At 50.0% G+C, this 24,676-nt stretch overlaps 7 protein-coding genes across 7 annotated transcripts; 3 read left to right on the forward strand and 4 right to left on the reverse strand.

Annotated features, from left to right (window-relative positions):
• Positions 1 to 317: 317 nt before the first annotated feature.
• LAJ45_00210 (uncharacterized protein) lies at positions 318 to 2,741 on the forward strand (the record flags this gene model as incomplete). The annotated part of the gene is made up of 4 exons (XM_046109812.1): positions 318 to 372; positions 464 to 517; positions 708 to 774; positions 827 to 2,741. 4 exons carry the CDS (start codon positions 318 to 320, stop codon positions 2,739 to 2,741), a joined length of 2,091 nt encoding a protein of 696 aa, XP_045976505.1.
• A 497-nt stretch (positions 2,742 to 3,238) lies between these two features.
• LAJ45_00211 (uncharacterized protein) lies at positions 3,239 to 5,451 on the reverse strand (the record flags this gene model as incomplete). The annotated part of the gene is made up of 6 exons (XM_046109813.1): positions 3,239 to 3,284; positions 3,346 to 3,391; positions 3,473 to 3,965; positions 4,023 to 4,499; positions 4,555 to 4,736; positions 4,794 to 5,451. The coding sequence occupies 6 exons, from the start codon at positions 5,449 to 5,451 to the stop codon at positions 3,239 to 3,241; spliced, it is 1,902 nt and encodes a 633-aa protein (XP_045976506.1).
• Positions 5,452 to 7,911: 2,460 nt separating this feature from the next.
• On the reverse strand, positions 7,912 to 9,793 carry LAJ45_00212 (uncharacterized protein; the record flags this gene model as incomplete). The annotated part of the gene is made up of 6 exons (XM_046109814.1): positions 7,912 to 8,054; positions 8,122 to 8,606; positions 8,668 to 9,034; positions 9,093 to 9,319; positions 9,418 to 9,553; positions 9,625 to 9,793. The coding sequence occupies 6 exons, from the start codon at positions 9,791 to 9,793 to the stop codon at positions 7,912 to 7,914; spliced, it is 1,527 nt and encodes a 508-aa protein (XP_045976507.1).
• Positions 9,794 to 10,714: 921 nt separating this feature from the next.
• LAJ45_00213 (uncharacterized protein) lies at positions 10,715 to 12,316 on the forward strand (the record flags this gene model as incomplete). Its single annotated transcript, XM_046109815.1, has 3 exons — positions 10,715 to 10,877; positions 11,028 to 11,619; positions 11,683 to 12,316. 3 exons carry the CDS (start codon positions 10,715 to 10,717, stop codon positions 12,314 to 12,316), a joined length of 1,389 nt encoding a protein of 462 aa, XP_045976508.1.
• A 623-nt stretch (positions 12,317 to 12,939) lies between these two features.
• On the reverse strand, positions 12,940 to 15,548 carry LAJ45_00214 (uncharacterized protein; the record flags this gene model as incomplete). Its single annotated transcript, XM_046109816.1, has 4 exons — positions 12,940 to 14,192; positions 14,277 to 14,553; positions 14,662 to 14,864; positions 15,176 to 15,548. The coding sequence occupies 4 exons, from the start codon at positions 15,546 to 15,548 to the stop codon at positions 12,940 to 12,942; spliced, it is 2,106 nt and encodes a 701-aa protein (XP_045976509.1).
• A 1,742-nt stretch (positions 15,549 to 17,290) lies between these two features.
• Positions 17,291 to 18,713, reverse strand: LAJ45_00215 (uncharacterized protein; the record flags this gene model as incomplete). The annotated part of the gene is made up of 5 exons (XM_046109817.1): positions 17,291 to 17,829; positions 17,976 to 18,205; positions 18,276 to 18,386; positions 18,606 to 18,619; positions 18,708 to 18,713. The coding sequence occupies 5 exons, from the start codon at positions 18,711 to 18,713 to the stop codon at positions 17,291 to 17,293; spliced, it is 900 nt and encodes a 299-aa protein (XP_045976510.1).
• A 2,490-nt stretch (positions 18,714 to 21,203) lies between these two features.
• Positions 21,204 to 22,188, forward strand: LAJ45_00216 (uncharacterized protein; the record flags this gene model as incomplete). Its single annotated transcript, XM_046109818.1, has 5 exons — positions 21,204 to 21,218; positions 21,688 to 21,690; positions 21,764 to 21,863; positions 22,009 to 22,037; positions 22,135 to 22,188. 5 exons carry the CDS (start codon positions 21,204 to 21,206, stop codon positions 22,186 to 22,188), a joined length of 201 nt encoding a protein of 66 aa, XP_045976511.1.
• Between the last annotated feature and the right edge of the window lie 2,488 nt (positions 22,189 to 24,676).

Here is a 24,676-nt window from a genome sequence, read left to right on the forward strand (position 1 = left end):
TTCCGTCTTATATCGGTGGTGTTATACAATAGAGCTGCTCGAAAAGCTTATCTGTTTGGTGCAGCAGCCAGAAGCCCCCTTTCTACGCACGTTTTAAAAGCCCACTTGCTTTCTCTCCCCTTCTGCAACCCCACTACCTCACCACTACTCATCGCCCCTCTTCCAACTCAAACCCCATCCTCCATTCGCATTCAATTGTTTCACTGTGCTTTTATAAATTGGTTGTCACTGTTTTCTCTGAGAGGAGGCGAGATCTTCGCTCCTGCTGCTTGGATTCAAGGGTATGTTCACGAAAAGAATTTCACCCAAAGATCAATATGCTAATTTGGAGAAAATACTCGCTTCTATACGTGCCCCAGGTCTTCTCTCCATGTAAGATCACCGCCCCCTTCCTTTTTCCCTTTCTTTTTTTCTTTTTTCTCTTTTGATTATTACATTTTACTTACGTTTCTCGTTCCACTAGTGTCTCATATTGAACCAAATACTTCTCGCCCAGTAAACTCAAGGAATAAACCTGGTAAGACTCACCACACCTAAACGGGTCCAAATTTCCTTAAGGATCATGCCTTCGGGAGCGAGAACTTCTCTCTCTCCATAAAAGAACCTTGGAGAATTGGATAAATGAAGGGGCAGGAGTTAACACTTTCATCACCCAGTCATGCGTGACAAGAACGAAGAATATAATAATTAGTCCACTAACTTCTCAGACCATTTTAGCAATGACTCGTCAAATAGATCCGTTTCCAGCGGAGAACGACCGGCACTTTATGATTCGTACCTATGGAGACCGGGAAATCCTTCCTGAGTCTGAACCTCGCTCTCCAAGCCCCGAAATTCCTCCAAACTTTGTCCCAGAGGCCCCCAAAGATTCTTCACACTTTCCTGCTTGCAATAATATCCACAACTTGATACAGCGGTTGTCTGGTGTCAGTGCCGAAGAGTCGTTGATTGTTCCAGCTCGTACATGGGACCGCAACAACGAGCATTGGGAGCACAAGTTCACGGTTCTCAGAAGAAAACACAAGAAGGAGATGTCGGAGAAAGAGTTGGAACTCAGTAGGAAATACGACGAGAAATACTCAGATGCCAAATATAAACAGCTTCTTCTTGAAAAAGAAATGAGGGAGATGGAATTTGCAAGAACCGATGATCCTATCGGTGTCCTCGGGAAAACCTACAAAGACCACTTGACAACTAAAAGGTTACTTGAGGAAAAGTACGTCAAAAAAATTGAGGAACTAGAAAAAAGTCTTTTCGAGAGTCAGGAACATGTAAAGGCGCAAGAGAAGGTTATTGCAGAGAAGAATGCATCCATAGCAGCCCTTAACAATGCTATCGCATGGGGCAAGGAACAAAGAGTACACTATGGCAATCAGTTGCCTCAACAGTCAGAACAAAATATCCGCCCCAATCAAGGTCCCCAACAGGCTTTCCCCCAGCAGGGTTTCAATCGGCGGGGCCCCAACGTGCATGCTCAAACCCGGCAGGTTAACACTCAGCAGCAAGATAGCAGACGTCCAGGTGCCCCTCCGGGAGGCCGCGGGGCCACCGAAGCACCTCCCCCCGATGCCAACAACCCGAACTATCGAGTAGAACCTCTAGATCCTCGCAGTGTACTCCAGTGCCCCGCTACACCAGACACAGCCCCCCCTACCGGCCAAAACAGGTCACCAGGGATAAACGCAGCTCCACCCCAGGCAAGGCCATTTACTTTCCCACCATCTAAGGGGGACAACCAGCAGAATCATCCAGAAGAACATCGCTTGCCTTTAGGCCACCAGCCCCGCCACCAGCCTAGCCAGTATCACCCAAATGGTGTGCATTCAGGCGGTTTATTACCAGGCGACCAAGTGGACAAAAACCAGCAGAACTTGCCGGGGCAAACCTTCACCGAATACGCTGTAAATTCCAGACAGCTTCCGGACCGTAGAAATGAGGGCATAAGCCTAGTTAATAATGCCGGAGTTCCTCAAATTAACCAACCGTCTGTCCCAAACAACGGCGCATACAATGCTACTACTGGGCGGTTGAGGGACGCTGGGGAGGAGAGCGTAGCAAAACGTCAAAGGGTTGAAGTCAATGATCCAGGAAGAGCAGTGAACATCAATGATGGTAGTGGAGCACCTGCAATATCCCAAGAGATTGCGATGAATACCTACCATCCCCCAAGGCCGGGCAGAAGAACCCTTATGGTGGAACTGGGTGCAAATAGTCAAAACACACTTCAATTCCTCGTACAAAGGGTGTGCCGGGGGGCGCTGCAACGAGTCGAAGTTGTGGAGCAGAATAAGCTTCGCGTGACTTATATTGACCCGGGTTCTGCCCTGAGATTTTATAATGATTATAATTCTCAGGTTGGAACTGCTGCTAAGCATCATCCTCAACTGATTGTTAACTGGTCAGATCATCCTAGTCCAGCGATTAGTGACGAGCTTGCTCAGCAAATTCAGTTAGGAGCAACGCGTTGCCTACATATTTACGGGTTTCCAAATGCTCAAGATAAGGATATCTTGAAGACGTTGGCTGTTTCCGTGGACTACTTTGTGACTTGGAAGTTCTCTAAAAGTGATTCCCAAGTGAATTCTATCTTAGTCGAATACCGCGATCTTGAACTTGCCATTCATGTATACCAAAAGATTAAGGATAAGTCACTACGAGGACATGAAACGAGCGATGTCCAGTATGTTCCTGATCACGTTGGACAGATCAATCGTGGGCGGATTGACGGCAGAAGCCAATGAATTGTATAGGCCCGCTACACTACTGAGAGGTAGCCTGCAAACAATATGACCTATCGGTATCATTATCATTTGGTGATGAAATATTGCAAAGGGTGAATATAACTGGAGGGAGGGGGGGGGAGTAGAAATTGTGGTTCTGAAAGGTCACAGAGACAGGTGGTGATGGAGGGAAAGGGTTCAGTTTTGTTTCTGACGGAAGTGTAATCTTTAGTCTGTGATCGAGTCTTAGTATCCTTCAATAAACTTGGCTGCGATTTATCAATAGTATAAAATCGTTTTTCTTGCTGCGGCTAAGCAGAAAGCCACCCCCAGAAGTAGATTAAAAAATGGGTGATTTCTCTCTAGTGCATTGTATTTACAAAAGGAGCCATGTTATATATATGATAGCCTCGGGCATGCAATATCATGATGTAGCTGGATGATACTTATTTAAATTCTAGTCCATAAATACAAGAATATTAACCTCAAATGTCCTCCTTACATGTAATCACGTACACTCAATATTTATCATAAGATGTCAATCCCTCCTCAAGTGCCTTAATTCTACATTCGCAATAATATCAGTAACGCAAACTTCACGGCGAGAATAATGGAGTAGACTTACTGCAATGCCAAAAAGCGACTAAAATATCTCGCAAAACCCAAATTTCCTAAAAATCGCCATCGTTAGTAAATAAATCATTCCGAGCACATACCCATAAGAAAGAAAGGGTAAAGGGAAAATAACTTACCACCCATAAACCAGAACCCCTCATGCCCGCTCCTCCTCCACATTGTCTGGATCTCACCCTCCTCATCCAGCCCCCACACAGGCTTCACCTTCTCGCCCACCTCCTTCCCGAATATCCTCACCGCGGTAGACCTCATGTTGTCGTACCCCGTCGCAAGGACAATCTCGTCCGCCTCAAGGACACTCCCGTCGGCAAACTCGATGCCGTGTGGCAGGATCTGCTTGATTTCTTGCCCTTGTTTGATGGCGATCTTGCGGTTGATGATGAGCTCGGAGGCGCCAACGTCGATGTAGTAGCCGCCGCCGCGCTCCCAGTACTTGAGGACGAAGCCGGAGCCGAAGGAGCCGTTGTCGAGCTTGAAGCCGACGCTCTCGAGACCTTTGAGCAGCTCGTTATCGAGGCGGTTGATGCGTTTTGTGGTGTCGACGTGGAGGCGCTTGAGCACGGGGGCGGTGGTGCCGTACATGTTTAGGTCACCGTCTTCGACGGGTGGCTAGCATTTGCAATCATTAGGTTGTGTTGAGCGTGGACGAGAGAGAAGTGTACTTACGCCATTGTCATGGAAGCTTGGCTTTATTAGCTCGTCCATACCATGCTCACTGGAGAGCACACATGTTGTGCTTCTCTGGACCATAGTAACCTGTGCACCCTGCTCATACCAATCCTGCGCAATATCGTGAGCGCTGTTGCAGCACCCTACTATCACCGCCTTCTTCCCCGTTGACGGTTGTGGGGCACCGGGGAACTGGGAGCTGTGGCAGATGCGGTCGCCCTTGAATGAGCCGATCCCCGGAATGGCGGGAATGTTTGGTTCGCCGGAATGGCCGGTGGCCATGACGATGTGCCGTGGGTGGAATACACGGGTGGATTGCCCAGAGGGGGTGGAACGGACGACGGTGGCGGTCCAGTGCTTCTTTATGGGGTCCCAGATGGTGCTGGTTACGGTGCTGGTGGTCCAGACGTTTAGTTCCATGCTATTGGCGTATGATTCGAACCAGTCTCCGAGCTTGTCTTTCGGGGTGTAGACCTTTTGGAAACTACGTAAGCTTTAAGAATAGTAAGAAGGGTTCGGGATATCTTACCGGCCAATTGGGTGGGAAGGGAATATAGGGAAGATGGTCATAATGGACCCGGTCGTGAAGAACCAACTGGTGATATCTCTTCCTCCAGTTGTCACCAACTCTTTCATTCTTGTCAATAATCAAGGTCTGAATGCCCAGCATCTTGAGTCTAGCACCAATTGTAAGACCGCCCTGTCCAGCTCCTGTAACATTGAGTTAGCCAACCAAACACTTGAGAGTATCGAGAACGAAACACTTGCCTACAACCAACACAGTCGGCTCAGCGCCATTCGCAAACTCAATCTCAGCTTCCCTCCTATCCTTCCAGCTCATCCTAGACTGTCTCGCACCGTGATCCACACCATGAGGCCTTCTATCATTTAGTGGCTCTTCATGTCCTCTAAGCTCCTCCAACGCTGTGTAGAGTGTATACGCCTTTGGTTGACCCCCCAGGCCCTCCCTGAAGATCCTGACCAAGCCTCGCCCTGTCCCGAACTCAGTAGCGATCTTTAGATACGCCTGTACGGCCCTAAACTCCTGCCCGGGTATCAACGTTATCAACGACACCGCGTCTGGGTTCTTATAATCGATCTCGACAGTCTTCAGACGGACCGCTGGGCTCTGTGCGAAGAAGGCCTCCATCTTGGAGGGCCCGTGGAACGTTCGCAGGTCCCATGAGAGGCAGAGGTGATCGCGCCAGTACGAGTTCTGGAGGAAGATGTTGCTTAGGGAGGCTTGATTTGGGGCGGTGGATGAGGAGAGAAGCTCTGAGAGAGAGGCAACCCAGGTTTGGGCAATTGAGACAAACTCGGGCTCCTCGGAGGGGAGGATCGACCATGATGTTGGTGGCAACTCCGCTGGCTGCACGTAGCCGTCTGGGAGCTGCTGTTGCTTGGTTTGCGCTGCTACGGAACCCATGGTTTATATAGCTGTAAAGATGAGATTATGAGGAGATGATAGAGATGATGAGAGCTCTGGTGAACGGAGAGGCCCTCGATTCTTGCTTCTCCTTATATATATCTGTCTTCCGGTCAATTAGTAACCAGCTTGCTGACAACCTCATCGGCAATTGAGCCGGCGTTACTCGAGCTTCGAAGTACCTCGTGAGGTCTCAGAATTAGGCAGGAAGAGTTCTGTTGAATCGCCATGGCGTATCTACTTACACCTTGTACTCCACAATCCCATTCTTCTGCCCTTGAACCAATAGATAGAACCAATTCCAACATTTAGGATACACAGGGGCCAAAAAAGGCAATCTATCCATGTCCCAATCGACCCCCCCCCCCCCCAGGTACATAAAACCCGAAAGCTTTCCCCAGGGCGTCAGCTCAAAAGGGTATCCCGGGCTTCCTAGGACAGGTTGCCGAGGCTATTCTAGGCTAGGATCGAGGAGCTTCTCCTATCTACGCTACCCCGCGTTTTTCTTTTGTGGGGAAGGCGTAAAGTGGGGTAGTTAGTTCTAGCGGGATGTGGGGGGAGGTTGGTTTCTGATTAGAATTATGTAGAGATCGTGAGAAGTAAAAGCCATGACCATCTGACAGGGCCCTGATCCGTTCGTCCTTTGCAGCGCTGCACGGTGTGCAATGCTCCTGAGAAGCATATGATGTCAGGGATGTAGAGTATGTATATGTATGTAGTCGATGAGCCTCGCCTTGGCGTGGAGTATTACCGCACAGAGATAGATCTGTCTCTCAGGTCATGGGTTTTGATAACAACATACTTACGAAGCACTGAAATTCTAGAGCCTCTTTCTTGCCCTGGGGATGAGTCGGGATGCGAAGAGATGCAGTCCCGGGGAATTCTGAGACCATGCATTCAAACACCAAGACATCACATCGCTAACCCACCCAGCTAAACTCCTTTTATCCGCACCCGTTGGGTCGAGTGACCCCTCATGACCCTCGCACAAACATCAACCCAGCCCGGAAGCCTCTTTTGGGAGCCCTAACCCCCGGAAAGCCAGATTGGTCAATTCCGCTGTTGTAACCTTTTTCTAGTGAGTCGCATGGGAAATGAGGCGAAACGAAACGGTAGTTTTGTTATCGAGACGGTAGCTGCGGGTGGGTATTTTCGGAACTGCTACCGATGGGGGTTGCATTGTGTGCCTTGATATGATTCCTGGTTCAGCGTTTCTTGAATTTCGAGATGATCAACATGCGCGGTAGACAAATATTGCTGTAGCCACCACCACTTCTACCGACGAGATAAAGGATAGGGATGACTAAATGGGTGATAAGTAATCCGAATACTGCCAATACGAGGGTGATTACGCCAGGAAACTTACTTGCCTTGATTGAAGTCTTTAAGGTGCACTAGTTGATATCAGCTGTAGAGCTGTGCAGGGTCAGACTTTGGGGTACATACATGTACTTTTAGGTTTGATGTATGTAGTTGTACGGGTAAGGATGGGTAAAGGTACCTAATATTGAGGTCTATGCTCGCCATCAGTGGTGGTCGTGGTAATGTAGCCATAGGTACTCCTACGAACTGGTTGTTATCGTGGGTGACTTGAAGAATTCAAGAAGGGAATGGTCTTTTCCGGTGAGCATGTGGTGGTTTATGAGGTGTCCAAAGTATGTTTCTTTGTGAATCAGCTTGTGTCCCGTCCCATCGCTGACGGCCCTGCATGTTCTCACGATGTTAAAGTATCTTTTTCCAGGTCACGTTTTAGTGGCTCTCGGACGTTGCCAAGAATTATTAGCATTGCAGTTTCGGGAGAGAAGGTGGCTGTGTGCACGGTACGTGACATGTACCGGAAGCGTGGTGCGTGACGTGACCAGGGCGATGGCATGAATCATGGAGCAGCACTACTCGAACAAAATGGGACCTGAGATTGGTATCCGTATAAAGAAATCATTCCTATAGGGCACATACTCATAGTGTATATACGAGATTCCCGATGACCGAGTGATATATTATGAAGCAATCTTGTACCTGCCGCGAACTTCGTTGCAACTGTGCCTTTCCATATATGTGGTGGGATAATATCAGGACTACATGTATTTACCAGACTGAGGCTGCGGGGAGACTGCGGACAGACTGCAGTGCCGGGATAGTGGGGAGCGGCCTGCACTGTGAGAAAACCCTAGGCGGAAATTATGCGGAAGACTGGTTTACACTGTGTCTTTACAACCACCCACCCGGCTCACTTCTATCAACTCTAGCTCTCCATCCTGTCCCTCTCATATGATCCTTCTCGCTCTCATCCAGTCCTTCTCCATCAATCTTGTCTTTTTCGATGAAAAGGGTATATATGTATCTATTATTATATCGAAATTACCCCCCACCAACAAATAAATGTGCGTCTAGACTAACTAAATGCAAAAGACAATCTATAATGAAAGGAACCTTCTATCTCTATGTGAATTATGAGAACCTCTATGCCTCTAAGCCTGCAGCTTCCCTTTCTCTCTCCCTCTCCTCAAGCTCTTGCTTAGTCGGAAATCTACTATTCCTCCTCAACCACTTTCCGTACTTGAAGAACAACCATGGGATTGGCATAAACGCTATAGCAATAAAACCTAACACCCAACCTAGTCAGTCACCCGGACAAGCGAATAAAACACTAGCATTTCAGTCAACACTAACCAAGTAAACTGCCCGCCCACTCCGGTGTCATAGCTCTATACATAGTCGGCCCAAACAGTGGAAACGCCATCGAGAACAACGACCTCATTATCGTATTGGCGGCAATCACGGACGCAGAGTACTCGAGATAGCCCTCTGCTAAAAAGCTGATCTGGCTGATAAACAGCACAACCATACTCCATCCAAACGGCACACCGGACAGTACAGGCACAATCCAATGCACGTCGTTTCTTCCACCGCTCCAGGCAAACCAAAAGATACTGCCGGGTACTATAACGGCTGCTACTATCGCCATGGGGAGCCGGCCTTCGGGGTAGGTGCGGCGGTCTTTCTTGAGGCGGATGTAGATGATGTTTGAGAGTGCGCCGGTGGGGAAGGAGAGGATGACGCCGATGCCGATGCCGAGGAATGCAAGACCTGAATAACCGGATGTGAAGTGATAGCTGCCTTGAAAGATAAGAGGGTATGCCCCGAAGTAAAGGTATCTATCCCATCCCATGTCAGCTCGGAATGCAAAAGAAGAGGGGGAGAGAAGGTTTGACGAACAGGATTCCGAAGAGAAAGCTGATATAGACCGATACAAGAATAACTACAGGTTCGAACACTAGCATCTCCAATGGTCGCCAGATAGCAACTTTAAAGACTTTGCTCTGTGCTTTTCTGCCCCCGCCTGGTAGGGGTCGGCCGAGTGCTTTGGCTTTCTTTTCTAGTAAAGTAGTGGCATATGTTTCTGGAAGCCAGATCAGATTCGGGGCCAGGACTCCCGAGAGAATAAGTTGAACCCAGAAGCTCCACCGCCAGGGGGCAGAGTTTTTAATGTACTCCACTATGAAGCCCCCTACAATAGGGCCTGCCACAGGGCCGAGGAATGCAGTCATCGTGAAGAGTCCGAGTGGAGGACCAAGTTCATTTGCTACATGATACATTATCAGCAGATTCCTCTAGTAGGATGTAAGTTAGGGAGACAGTACGAAGCCATATGTCGGACATTGAGCCACCGGCGACTGTCAACGATGGTGACCCAAACATTCCGACAAAGAAGCGGCATATGAGAAGAGTTTCGATGTTTTGGGCAGTGGCGCAGCCGATTTGGAAAACGCAGAAGAGTAGCCAGGTGGGAATGTAGACTATGCGGCGGCCGTATACTTCACTCATGGGGGCAAATAATAGTGGGCCCATTGAGAAGCCGAGTACATAGCTGTGGTGATGGTTAGTTGTGTCAGCACTACTATTTCTACTAACTACTAATCAGATACCATACTACTGATATAATCAGCAGTACTAGAAAATACTTACAAACTCAGACCTAAAGTCGCAACAACAGTCGATACGCCGAATGAGTATGAAATAAAGCCTATTCCGGGTGTGAATATCGATGCACCGATAGAGACTGCAAAGTTCATCAGACAAAACACTGTTGTGATCAACCATCCTAATTTTTTTTGTTAACCAAAACTCTTCTCAGCTCGATTGGGATCATATGCGCTTTGTAGTGTCACAAACTTTTCTTGGTACTCCAATTATAAGGATTTTCATTGTCGACAAGAGATATGCTCTCCTCAGCAGCAGCATCCACTACAACACTGCTGTCAAAAGGTGACGCACTATCATTACCGCCCTCCAGCTTGAGCTTCTCGTCCGGTAGTTGAGACACAACTGATGATTCCGACATTATCTTGTTACCCTCTATCTGTTGAGACCTTGGCTCAAATACATCACATATATATGTATATATACAGAAGCCAATTTCTACGTAAACACTCCATTCCCACGGCCACATGTACAACAAATTCATCCGTCCTGTCGAGAACTCGCCTGCTGCTCTCGCCTAACCCTCGCCTGTCCGGAGAGACATTGTCCCGGGTAATTGGGGTTAGGGGTAACTCGGCGAGCAAAACTCGCGAGATAATGCCGGATGGGGGAAAGAGGGCACTAATAACTGGAGATGCACGGTGTAACCTGCGCCGGTTCGTTTGATGATTAGAAGGGAGTGTATGGTGGTCCTATTGAGCCGCTGGAATGCGGTTTGTTGGTTAACTCTTTGGGGCCGGTTATCTACTCATATGTACCCACAGGCCACTCTACCGGCGGCGAGGACTGAGGAACCTACCTCATAGGGGATTCTGGCCATCACTCTACATATGCACATGGGATGAGACAAGATTGAGTGATTGATTAATAGATTAATTACCTACTATTAAATGCCTTACGTACGGCGTTCTCAGAAAGCTTGTGGTCTCCCGAGGTTTCTCTCAACCACCCGCTCAAATCACGAGCTTCTTCGCCAAATGATGCGATAAACAGTTAATGCTTGTGCGATAAAGACAAGTACTGCTAACTCAGCGAGGTAGGTAGGTATGTTGTCTTCGTATCGCAACGTGCAACAAGATAAAAAGGATTACCAATTGCTCAAACCGGGGGTGGGCGGGGGGAAAACTTCAAAGTTAAGAGTCATACTCTGGAGATACATACAATTTCGAGCTGCCCCGCATCACAAGTATAAAACCCTGTAGCTTCAACTATCTACAAACGACAACAACAAAACCACGCAGTTTAAACTACAATTGGAATTGAGGAGATATAGACAGCAATTATGGTACAGGTAGAGGATTTTGACTACCTCGTCAAGCAGGTCTCGCAGCTGGAGGTCTCGCAGACAGAGCCTGAGAAGCCGGAGCCTGAGAAGCCGGAGGAGCTCGGCCATGCGATGAGAAAGTACTTTTATTTCGAGAAGGATTGGATCAATATCAATCATGGTAAGACACTCTCACCTGTTTTTATAAAACCGCCCCCACTGTTTAAATTCTCCAGTGCAGTGGACGCTACAATATAAACCCACATAATAGCACCTCCCAAGCTCCATCCAATCAGACCGCACCACTAACCTAACTCCCGCCCACCCGCAGGCTCCTTCGGCACATATCCCCGCCCCGTCGGCCGCGCCCTCCAAGCCTTCCAGGCCGCCTCCGAGAAGCGCCCCGACGAGTTCATCCGCACCACCTACCCCGCGCTGCTCGACCGCTCGCGCGCCCTCCTCGCCGCATACCTCAACGTGCCCCTCCCCGAGCTCGTCTTCGTCGCCAATGCCACCACCGGCGTCAACACCGTCCTGCGCTCGCTCGTCTTCAAGCCCGGCGACAGCATCGTCTATTTCGACTTTATCTACAACGCGTGCAAGAACAGCGTTGAGTACATTGAGGAGACCACGCCCGCGGTCGGCGTAAAGGTCCCGATCAAGTTCCCCGCGAGCGATGATGTCATCGTTGATACCTTTCGTGCGGCGATCAAGAAGGAGCAGGAGAGCGGCGGAGTGGTGAGGGTCGCGATCTTTGATACTGTTATAAGCATGCCTGGCCTAAGACTGCCGTTTGAGAGGCTGGTGGGCGTGTGTAAGGAGCTCGGGGTGCTGTCGCTCGTGGACGGCGCGCATGGGATTGGGCATCTCCGCCTCGACCTGGGAAAGCTCGACGCCGACTTCTTTGTGAGCAACTGCCACAAGTAACTCCCCTTCCCCCCTTCCTCACACATATACAATACGATACTAATATAACTACCTCACAGATGGCTCTACGTCCCCCGCGGCTGCGCCGCCTTCCACGTCCCCCTCCGCAACCAGCACCTCATCCGCAGCACCCTTCCCACCTCCCACGGCTACCTCCCGCCCACACAGGCCACCCGCACCTCCGCAGTCCTGCACACCAACGCCTCCAACTCCGACTTCGTCACCATGTTTGAGTTTGTCGGCACGGTCGACAACTCGCCCGCGCTGTGCATCCCGGCCGCGCTCCGCTTCCGCGAGGCTGTGTGCGGCGGCGAGGACCGCATCATGGCCTACGCGCAGGACATTGGGTACCGCGGCGCGCAGCTCATTGCGCAGCGCCTCGGCACGGAGGTCATGGAGCGCGATCGGGAGTCCTGTTTGTGGAATGTGCGGCTGCCGCTTGTGGTTGCGGGGGCGAGGGCGGCAAGGGAGGGGGAGGGCGTGGTGGAGGAGGAGAAGGCGGTGAGGGTGAGGGATTGGGCGATGGATGTGGTGAATAGGGAGTTTAATTCGGCGGTGCCGTTGATGGTGTATGGCGGGGAGTGGTGGGCGAGGGTTAGTGGGCAGGTGTATCTTGAGATGAGTGATTTTGAGGTTATCGCCGGGGTGCTGAAGGCCATGTGTAAGAGGATCGCGGAGGGGGGGTATTTGTAGATTGTTTGGTTATTTCTGTCTTTTGGGGGCTTTGGGGATTGGGTTTTCTGGTTATCTGCCCAGATGTGGGGAGCAGAGAGGCGTGCATTAGGCCATCGAGTAGCACTTAATAATAGATATTGTGCAAAGTGAATAGAACAGTACGAAACTCTGGCACGAAAGTCTTTGCCGGCGCGGGCTTGACATAGAGTCAAGGACGCCTGCTGGACAAAGATTCCTACAGGCTGCAGGATCCTTATATCTATCAATGTCCTCGACTTTTTGGTCAAGTTGGCACTGGTATGTAAGTAAGTTAAGCAATATTCATGATAATGAAATCAGGCAGTTCGTGGTTCCAAATACGGGGTGAGAGAAGCGAGTGGGGTCAATGAGTTTTTTCACGTGAGTCTTGTTACTACTTCTTTTCAAGTGACTGGAAAGAGAAATCACTTCGAGACATCCATCAGGCACTTCTTTATCATGGACTATGCATGGAATCGTTGATTGGATTTATCAAACACATACACATAAGCTAAGCGCATATCTAAAAAGGTGCCAAACCGATGATTGACCGCAATGAAACTACAAGAAACAAAAAAGCAAAAAGCTAAAACACAATAAAACCAGCACCACAATCATTTCCACTACATCTTCGCCTTCACCACCCCGCCCCTCTCCTTCCACCACCGCACCACGGCGGCCCTGACGCTCTCCACACTCGTCACATCATCAATCGTCGCCGGCACCTCCACGCCCCTCCCATCCCCGCCCGCCACCACGCCCTCCAGCACCTCCCGCATCACCCTCCGCAGCGTCTTCCCGCTCCTTGTCCGCGGCACCTTCGTCAACACCACAATCCCGCCCAGCACCGCAATAGGCCCAATCTCGCGCCGCACGAGCTCGTTCACCTCTTTCAGCAGAACGCCCTCGTCGACGTCCTGCAGCGCAGCCTCGAGAACGAGGAACCCGAAGGGCACGTGCCCCTTCAAGCTGTCTGGACACGGGACCACGTAGGCCTCGCCGATGCCCGCGTGCCCGAGCACCACGCCCTCCATTGCGCCGGTGGAGAAGCGGTGCGCGGCGACATTGATCACGTCGTCCGTGCGGCTCATGACGTTGACGAATCCGTCGGCGTCGATGTACCCCGCGTCGCCGGTATCCAGCAGGTCGGCGCCAAACCGCTGCTTGTACGCCTTTGTGTACAGCGCCCCCTCCTCGTCTGCCCACAGGCTCCGGAATCCTGTCGGCGCGAGTGGTAGGCCCAAAACGATGTTCCCCATCTTGCCTGCCTCAGTGATGCGTTTGCCCGAGTCGTCGACAATGCGGATGTCCCAGCCGGGCAGCGGCCGCCCCGCGGACCCAGGCTTGATACGTGGGGGCCGCGGGTACAGCCCAAGACACACACCCGTCATGGGCGAGCCAGACTCGCTGCTCCACCAGTTGTCCACGATCGTCCCGGACCCGTCGTACCCGCCCCACAGGCGCCTCTGGAACAGGTCGACGATGCCGGCCTCGCTGCGCTCGCCGGCGAGGAAGAGGGCTTTCAGCGAGGACGTGTCGTGGGCTGCGAGGCCGCGAAGCTCGGGGTCCTCGCGGTGGATTGCGCGCAGCGCGGTGGGCGCAGTGGAGAGGACGTCGACTTTGTAGTCCTCGACGATGCGCCAGAAGGTTGATGCGTCGGGGGTGCCGATGGGCTTGCCCTCGAAGAGGATGGTGGTGGCGCCGAGGAGGAGCGGCGAGTAGTGGATGTAGGAGTGGCCGACGACCCAGCCGAGGTCGGAGGCGCAGAAGATGGTGGAGGAGGGCGTGAGGTTGAAGAGTGTTTTGGCGGTGTAGGAGAGACCCACGAGGTGCCCGCCGAGGGTGCGGATCACGCCCTTGGGTTTGCCGGTGGTGCCTGGGGGGGTCATATCAGCTATTGTCTTTTATATATGCGGATTATATTATAGGAGGCAGAGAGGGGGGGGGGGGGGGGACTGACCACTGGTATAGATGATATACTGTGGGTCCTCACTCGGAAACGCCTCTCCAACCTCCACACACCCGCCCCCGCCGGGGATCTTGACCCGCTTCACCGCCCCCTGCTCACCCTCCACCCTCCCCACGCCCGTCATCCCCCTCCGCACCCGCTCAGACCGCACAAGCTTGTTCCACCCCAGCTCGCCGCGGCCCTTGTCCAGCGCCTGGTACATCTCCTCGCGCTGCCACAGCAGCGTGGCTTGCGGCTTGTGCGCGCTCTTGTCGATTGCTTCTCTCACCTATAACATGCCCACTAATTTAGCCCCCCTTTTTCCTTGCCGCCCCTCTCTCTGCAGTTATGGATTTATATTTGGGGGGGGGGGGGTCAATGATCAATACACACGTACCAAAGGTAGATAAGGAGTGACCCTTCTCTTCCCGCCCGCGCCGCCCTCGATGCCGCACGAGGCCGTGAGGACGAGCTTGGGCTCGGCCGAGTCGATGCGCTTGCTGCACTCGGCGGGCGCGAAGCCGCCAAAGACGACGGTGTGGACGGCGCCGAGGTGCGTTATTGCCAGGAGGGCGATCTGGCATTCGGGGATCATGGGCACTGGAGGGGTGGGGGGTTAGCTTTGGGGGTGGTAATAATAGTGGTAGTAGCGGTTTGTGGCTTCTGGAGGAGGGGAGGGGAGTGAGGTATGTCTGGAAATTTGGAATTAAAGGGTATAGAGTAAAGTAAAGGCTGCGGGTATCTGGCCGCCTCTACAAAACACTCATAAAAACCGTGTCCACAATCATTGACCCTCCCCAACCCTACCCTCCTCAATCATTGACACCCCACTCCACATCCCAAACCAACCAAACAACCCCCCCCCCCAAAAAAAAAGAAAGAAAGAAAAAAAGAGAGAAATTAAAACCTACTATAAACCAACACCCGATCCCCCCTCCCCACGCCCCTCTGCCGCAGCACCTCCGCCAGCACCTCCACCTCCTCCTGCAGCTCGCCATACGTGATGCGCCGCTTCATCCCCGTCACGGGCGAGTCCCAGATGATGGCCGTGCGCGCGCCATTGCCCGCAAGCACGTGCCGCGTGACGAGGTTGTACGTGGCCGAGATTGTGCCGCCGGGGAACCAGGTCCAGCCCGCGGTGGCGGCGTCGTGGTGCAGCGGCGTGGTGTAGGGCGTGGACCAGTGGAGTTGCTGGGCGTGGGTGTGCCAGAAGGTGGATGGGGAGGTGAGGGAGGCTGTGTGGGCGTGGGATTGGGGGTCGGTACTGTCGGTGTCGGTGGGCATTTTGGTAGGTATATGGGGGGTGGAGAGTGGAGAGGTTAGTGGTAATTAGGGACTTCAATTAAGTAGATAGCAGGCTGTTCTATGGGCTTTTATATAGTATTATCAGCAGCAGTACCAGCAGGTATCTATCTACTGCAGAGCAAGTACTGCACAGTACTGCACAGTACTACATGCAGATCTATCACTGCAACCCCAGATAGCTCCCCCTCCCCAATAACACAGCACCTATACCTCCCTTCTGCCCAGCTCCCAATTGGCTGGCCGGACGTACGGGACCTCCCCTCCAGACCCGCAGCCCGAGGGTGAGATACCCAGGGTTAGGTGGTAGTTATAACCAGACAGACGCCCAGATCCGGGGGCTCGGTAAAGCGCCGGGCCCGGCTGCGGGGTGCGTTTGCGGGGGTGGAGATACGGAAGCTGGGGGTAGAGTAGGGCCTTGGTAAAGAAACCCGAGGTTGTGAGGCATGCCGAGACAGAGATACGTCAGGGCTTTAAAAGGAAGGGATCAGAGGTGGGTGTGTTGGTACGGAGGAGCTGTGCAACGGTGGGGTTTTAAGATGATGTTGAGAGGGTAGCTACGGGATCGGTCTGTGGTTTGTACCTTTGTATGGGACGTGCTGTTTGACAAGATCCAGATCTACTTTAGATGCCTATGTCCCATACTGCCCATATAATACTGCATAACGAGCCCTGATACCACAGTAAACAATAAAGGGCTGCTTAACCCTCCAAGTCTTACAGTACAATACAATACTTACTCCACTCTACAGCACCCTGTGCTACAAGACCCAAACACCCACAAAAAAACATATGCCGAGTCCACGGGACCTGATATTAAAACCAGGGGCAACTAACTGGCTAAATAAACAGCGTCCCGCCTCGAAACGAAACAAATTCCGTCACAGGACCCCCTCACTCATTGCCCTGGGCTATATGTATCTACTCCACGATACCCAGACCCGTGATCTACATTAAACTATTATTATTCCACCCCCAGCTCAAGTCACATGAGCTGTCCCTGGAGCTAATGCGAGCTCAAATGCACTAAACTGGTGCTCTGCTCTAGTAGCTCATGGTCAATCACTCGACGACAACCCAGCGTCAACCTCAAAGACAGCAGTAGCTACTGATCTGATCTGCTGAAACAAAACTCGGCAAAAAGAAAACACAGAAGGACAGGCAGGTCCCTGAGCTGCACATGTACCCGGGCCAGGTATAATATGTACCCCACGCTCATCTCACGCAGGAGCTAGCTCACTTAGCGAGATGTCTCTCCCCCTCGTGCTAGGATTAGGACGTCACGGCACAGCAACAGCCCACACACTAGGAAGAACCATGCGGTCGGTGAGCGAGATCGATGGGATGAATGATCACTAGGGCTGTCAATTATCAAGATAAAAAAAAGTACTCCAAATACATTAGAAAGTCAATCAGTACAATGGGTGACTAACTACTACTATTCGAATCCCAAATATTTTTTCTCCTCTCCACACACACCAAACCTAGGTTCAGAAATGTGAAATGCAAAAAAAACACCACATCCAATGAAAATCGTAGAAAGTATGCGCAAAACAAAAAAATATCCATTTCACGTATGAAAAAGAGACTGAAAGGAAAAAGTATATTCGTGGTACTTCTCTTTTCCCCTTCTCGCCAAACTAGCATCTATCCATCCTCCTCAATCGTCCGAATCGCCCTACCCCAGCACCAACATCGCCCTGCTTTCAGATATTATTCGGTATTTACTGGGTCTTTCTGGCAGCGCCGTTGGTGGCAGGAGGAGCAGACATGAACTTGCTCAAGTCCGAAACATCGCCAAAGCTCTTGACACCGGTCTTGATAATTGCCCAGGCAGATCTCACGCCCTCGGGAACACCGGCATCGGCTGTGATGGCATCACCCCTTCTCTCAAGTCCCTTGACGGCATCCTTGACGAAAGTGCTCTGAGCAAAGCGAACACGGAGGAAAGCGGTGTAGATGGCGAGGAGGATCCATGAGTTCTTGAAGATGATGGCACCAGCAAGGATACGGAGCCACAAGAAGATCTCGAGGTTGGCAACGAGGTGCATAGAGTAGTCATAGTTGTTCTTGACGAACTTGGCAATAGCCTCAGAAACGGCGGGCGCGGGTGCCTTAGTACCGGCGGCCGCAGCAGGTGAAGGAATGATAACCGGGATGAGGTTTGTTCGGAGGTAAGTCAAGAAGTGGAAGGTGCTGTAAACAGCGAATGGGAGAAGGGCGAAAAAGATTGGCTTAGAGTAGAGCCATACAAGAGCCATGACTGCATTTGGACAAGTAAGCATTTACACACGTAAATTTTCACGTCATAATTTCTAAAAAAAAAAAAAAAATCCCTCTTTTTTTTTCCTTCTTTTTTTCTTTCCTTCTTCCTCTCCCGGTGAAAAAAACAAAAGATTGACAACTTACACAAATATTGCACATTCTCGTCAGAGAGGATTTGCACTGCTCCCTGCTGGCCAGTGGGGAGCTGACCAGTCCTCATTCTTGTCCTGTAGGCCTTGTAAACGACGATACCGTAGGTAACAGCCGCGGACAAGAATCCGACACGGTATGCAATAGAGGCACTCGTTGTGCTTGTCGAGAACTTGACAGCCGCGACCGCATAACGGAGAGTTGTCAGGAGCAACGTCAAATGACTGATTTCATCCTCTGAATGTAAGCAAAGGGCTCCATCGTAGGGAAAACTGGCATTCAAGAGTTACTCACCCGACAAACCAGCCAAATTGAAGTGTTTGTGCAAGCGCCATCAGGCGTTGCGGGAGAGGTTCGGAGGGGACAACAGCGGGTGCCATTGTTTCTAGATATGGGCAATGTTTACTTTTAGAGGGGTTCGTAAGCTTGTTGCTGTGAAGGAGATGCTAGTTTGTTGTTTTCTACTTGTAGCAGCTCTCGAAGAGTAAAGTGGTGATGGGATGGATGATGGAGAGAAGGGAAGATGATGAAGAAGGAAAAAAGAGGGAAGGAAGGAGGTTTGAAGAGGGCTGGGAAATCCGGAAAGGGATGTCGTCACACTGATCAGCCGAGATAGAAACTCACACTTGGACGGCACCCTTGTGAAGGGCAGAAGGAAGGTAAGCAGCGAATTAGCTAAATGGACTCCCACGCGAGCAACTCAGCAGGCAATTAATCCATATAAACCGACATCTTGGTAAAAGAAAACGATGACCACATAAGCTTCTACCCTCTCACATTATTATATCACTCTCTGCAGACACCAATTCAACTTCCATAGGTTCCTCTAGCATGAAAACAGAGCAAAACAGCTTCTCCCTTCTCTCCCATCCATTCCCCGTTTAGAAAAGAAAAGAATTACAAAGAAGCCACGGTGACGTTTCCTCCCCTCCAACCAGGAACAGACCTCTTTCCAGCCACATGCGGCCTAGTTTGCGGGGCCTTGTGCACGACGACGAACGACCTCGCCTGTAAGGTTGCTCTCTCGATACAGCGCTAAAAATAATCCCCTTAGTAACCTTTATCTAATCTAGCAACGCAGCTAGATAAGGACGTCTTCGATTCTTCTTCATCTACAGCTTTCAAGCAGTAGAGTATCGACAGTATCGTGAACATCGTGGGGCGACGTGAAAATCACAATCATAATAATCTCGCTTACCGAAAGTCTCATTCGCGTAATCTTTGTTTGAGCCCCTCCAAACTTAAGCTACATTTAGGTACCTCTACAGATATGTAACTCGTCTCAAATTCGCCCCAAGTTTAATTGTCGCAGGGTACACCGTACTCTACATGATCTGAGCGCATCAACGGTGCCAAGTGGCTCCCTTCTCTGAACGATAAAAAAACCCAACTCGCAAAAAAAAACACTCTGCCTCCGAACCTTCGAGATATTATCAAAACTCTCTCTCTCTTGGCATCACTCTAGATCACTCGCTGTCAAGTTTACATCCACACCAGATCAGGCCCACCATCCTTACTTAACGCGTCAGCACCACTAACGTTGCCAGAGTGTGTGCGAAAGAAAAAAAAACGCAACTGCACCTGCATAAAACTTTCTTGATGATAGGTGTCCTCTACAGTCTTTTACCGTCTCTTGACGAATACTGCCACTTGACGAACAGGGATTCCAAGTATGGAAAGAAACAGTCAAGCAACGAGATCTCCGGTCCTTTTAATTTCTATTGGCCCAAAGTCCCCTGTTCGTCAACTGGCAGTATTCGTCAAGAGACGGTAAAAGACTGTACTCTACCGTGCTTACACACGCAGTCTTGTCTCAAACCAACACAGGCTGCATGGTACCTAGTGGGTGCACGCTCGCTCGTATCGCTTTCTATTGCGATTGGCATGTGCTTTGGTCACTTCATGAGCAGTCACTCGAGTGTAGGGTGAGGGGTGCGTTGGGTCGGTCGCGTATCTTGTCCTACGATGCCGGTGGATGAAAACGGTTCCATAATATCACGGTACCTTAATTCCGCAGGTTTGTTAACACTTTTCTCATAGGTATATCCCCATGGAGACCGAGTCAATGGAGAAATCCGTGTACACGGGAAACAACCACCGCCCAACCAAAACAAATGGTAGAGGGTTGTGCCTTGGTACACTCAGGATACATGTATATCAAAACCCCACAAAATTATCTTCAACTTTCAAGTGGATAGAGAGAGCCCAGAGCTCACCAGCCATTTAGGTTTGGTGCAAGCTTCGATGCCAAGATCCCGCGCAGCAGAAAAGCTTCTCTCTCGCTTATCACCGTCCGTCCCTAAGCCCAAACCTAATTTCCCCCCGAAACCTCCACCCCACACTGTTCCAGAAGCTTTCGGTTTCTAGTGGTTTGTGGCTTTCGTTTCACGGCGATCGGCCGACATAAGGCTGGTTTGGTGATTTGTGGATTTGTACTTGATTTGCGTGTGGTCATGTGTGAGATTGATGAGCCTACACAGTGGTATCAGCACTCCGGAAAGCAGCCGAGTGAGAATCCATGAGAGACCCTCTGGCCTTGCTCGGCTATTGAGTTGTGAGAGGCCTGTTAAGGGCGTCCACTAGAGTAGACTCTTCAATTTGTCCAAACTTGCGGGTGACACAAGTTCTTGGATTTCCGTGTCCAGGAATAAACAAGTGTGCAAACCACGCCTCCTCTGTTTGGATAACTATTATGCGTTCTCTGATATGTCGTTGGGCGTTAAGAGTTGATTTCGCGCAACATTCTTGTCCGATGTATCCTACGTCATTCTGTAGCTAGGGATCGATCCTCGCCAGGGTTAATAGAGGGACAGCTAGCAGCCACTCGGCAACCTCCCATACCCCAGTAATCAAATATCAAAACCGCATAGAACTTGGCAAAGGGTCGGGTATTTGCCAGAGGATTCAGGCAATCTAATTCGATGGTCCGTTTGCCGCGAAAACCCGAGTGATAATACATGACAAAGACCGACCCGTAGCACTGTCTTAGGTACTATCTGCAAATTACAGCGAAAGCTTTCTATAAGAGCAGGCTCAGGACTGGAATTTGGTACCGTTATAGAGAGATTGCCCTTATATAAATGGTGCCAGTGCTGCTGAAAGCCGGGCAAAAAGGACCGAGAAGTGCTACCCTTATAGAAGGTACCTTTATAGTAAGCTTTCGCTGTAGGCGGGAGGATTATACACATAGAAATCTCCTTCCCGCATATGACAGCCAAGATCATGAGCCATGTTAGCGTAAGCCAAAGCTGGGTAGCTTAACTTATGTAACCCCCTTCGTTCACAGCCCCTAAAAGCCAGATTATTGCTCAAGCTCCGTCTAGACTTCATCTTCACATTCCAATTCAAACTTCCATCTGTTTGAAAGCTCAGCTCGAGCCAAACCCACCTCTTCAACCATCTAATCAGCCATCCATCCACGTGCGGGTTCTTAACCGCTTCTTATTCTTATTCTTCTTCCTCTTCTTCTTCCTCCTCCTCTTCTTCTTCCTCTTCTTCCTCTTCCCCCTCCCCTCCTTTTATCTCGAGCTTGTCTGCCAAAGCCGGGATCCTCATCGTGAAAGTCAAGTCACGACGGAATCCGCGGGGTCCTTGACCACATTTGGTGGCGAGTCCCCTGGTCAAGTTTACGCTCCTCGCTGCCCACGCCATCATAGGCTGGGGTTTTCAATGTGCTTGCCATCATTGGTAATAACTGGCTACCAAGGCTGTAAGTTATCTCTCATTATCTGTGTACCGTTAGTTTACGTATCTCTACCATAAAATCTAACCATCAAGTGTAGCCCATTGATGATGTGCTCCGGGACTACTCCCAGATACCCTCTAGTGGTTGGGCGCTGCTCATCCTTCTTGCCATCAGAGGTAGAACTGGCTTCCACGTCTGTAAGTTAGCTGTGCACCGTTCGTATACGTATCTATACCACAAATTCTGACTTTTAGACACAGTCCACTGATGGTGCCCCCGCGCCCGGGGGGGGGGGGGGGGGGCTGATATTCTATTGTCGCCTGGTACTTCGGATCCTCATAGGGCAACTGTACTGCACGCCTTATAACCTTGTAAGATCCCTTTCAAAAACGTGGTGTTCCTCCACAATCCTATTATTATTCTCTCAGCTAACCTGGAATCATGGGTATTTTCCCTGTACCTCAACAGCTGCCGAGCAATCGACATCATGGTGGAAGGATTGAGAAGGATCTAATGTCGTAAAGTCATCCTCCGGTTCCGGGCTTCAAAGAGACCGGGACCTCTCACGTCCTCTGCACCTAGCCCAGACCATTGCGTCCTTGTCGCTGTGCCCTCAATTCTTGTAGGGCGAGCGTACTGTAAGCCCATTAGTGCTGTAGGCACCTGGCTGAGCACCAGCTCCCAGTAGAAACCCAGATTTCTCTGCAGCCACTGGTACCAATAAACCACGGCCAAGGGGCACATCCACGGACGAGCGGTTGCCCCGCGGCAAGTGATGTCAGTGCGGTACGATGGGTGCCTGCTGGACTCCAGCAGGCACTTATCTGCCTGGGGCCCCCTCGCCCTCACAATCCACCAGTTCCCCCGGGGGCGACCAATATTCGATGCATGGTACAGTAAGTTTCTGTGATATCCGCACTATGGAAGTAGAGACTGAGTATTGACTTTATTTAGGAAGCAGAAGATTCTGTCTTGCTGCGTTCCGCCGCCTCCCTTCTTGTAGGGTGGGTGTACTGCAAGCCTCATTGATGCTGGGGGGATAGAGAGATCCCAGGCGTAGGAGGAGAGCCCGAAACACGATATTATTGTTTCAACAATGGGTGGAGGAATTAAACGTACTTGTCCAAATACATCGGTGCTGGTGTTCGGGGTGGGGCCACCGTGGCCATAAATCTCCTGTTTTTTGTATGTAAGAAGTCTATGAGAAAACGTTAACTTCTCGCTGTTTTGAGTTCTATTTTTCTAAATGTCTTTACCCGTTTAAATCTTATATCGCCTCTGTGAAGCTTTTTCGTGTTCAATCTGTTTGTTCGGTTAATTCATGAGTTTGCTACCATCATAAATGGTGAGAAAATATACCAGACATATATAATTCAATATAATTCAATCATATGGGAGACTGGGAGTAGTGGTGATTATAGCGCAGACGCGGGTACACTCTGTCCAGCTATAAGCAGCACTGTGTATGCCCGGACATTTATCTCATCCCTTAATCATGTATTTAGCTGTAATTATCAAACCTGCATGCCCATTCATTAATTCGCAAACGCCCAAATAAATGTTAGGTCGTCAAAAGCTATGCCATGGAACAGATTTCTCACAAAAGAGTCGTCAGAGGCAGAGTTATGGCAAGCCAAACTGGGTTGTCGGGTTGTTGTAATGATCGAAGTAGAGTGTCCACAAGACGTTAATTCCCAGGAGTAAAGCGGTGGTGGGCCGATCTGTGGCCTCATATGAGAGGCTACAGAGGGTAATATTCCATCACTTACCCGCCTCTACCGCTTTCTTTTTAGGGCTATCCCGGGCCCTCCTCAAGTGCCCTTTCACATCTATAACACGGCACAAACACGCTAACTACTTAGTGCATAACTAAACCTCTACCGACACCCAGACTCAAGAACCCCCTTCAGAGCAGTATGTTTCCAGCTCATTCATCGGTTTCAATGTTTCACTCTTATATTAGGCTATCTGGCCCCACCAGCAGCACGGAATGAATTTATAAAGACAATTGACAGGACACATGAAGATAATAGAAACTGGCAGCTAGCTTTTTTTTTTTTTTTTTCATGTAGGTGTATCCTTGAGAATAGTAATCTCCGGGACAAATATATATATATCTTCTCTGGATTCAGGAAATTTACATGTTCGTAAATTATAGAGTGGCTCAAGGAATAAGATCCCGAGCCTAACAAGCCTAGCTTCTGTTAAACGTCAGATAATATAATGTGATGAACAGATAGCAATTATAACCACATGTAATAGTTAGAATTAACGGAAAAGGCCTAAAACGACACAGTTTTCGGTATACGTGCTCCGAAATAACACATGATGCAATATGACACGCCGAGAGCACAAAGACAATCAGGAAAAGAAGAAAAAGAAAGAACAAAAGGTTCGACCTGCAAAACTACAAAAGGTACTGCAGCGACTTATTGAGAAATTTGCGACTACTACCCCACCCCTGGTTTGAACCCAGGACCTTATGTGTGATTGGTTGTATCCTGGGTACTCTCGGTGTTAACGAGCAGTCTATCCACTAGACCGCCCGCCCATAGTGGGTGCTGTGCCCGAAGTGACACTTGAGCTTGGCAGTGTGCCAAGATGAAGATCGAACTTGAACCCCGACCCTTCGCTCAGCCAATATGTATACTAATTGATGTATTCGTTTTGGATTATACCGAACTGTGTCATCTTGCATTCATGTGTTTATGGAGCGGTAAATGTGTCAAAAGTAATTTTACCAACGGTAGTAAATCGTTTTACCACCGGTGGTGAAAATAATACCGTCGTTTATACCTTATAATGGATAAAAGCACAGATCTTTTGGCCAAAAGGGGCTATATAATGCCAATGTATGAGTCCTATTGTCCACCGGTGGGGAATTTCACCATTGGTGGCAGGTATTTTACCACCAGTGGCAGGTATTTCACCACCGGTGGGAAACTTTCATAAGTGTTGGCATTCATGATTGAACATCTACTAATGAAGTATAGCGCAGCATAAAGATTGA

This window comes from Morchella importuna (genome assembly GCF_003444635.1).
Source record: "Morchella importuna strain M04M26 chromosome Unknown Morimp01GS001, whole genome shotgun sequence".
Taxonomy (NCBI): Eukaryota; Fungi; Ascomycota; class Pezizomycetes; order Pezizales; family Morchellaceae; genus Morchella; species Morchella importuna.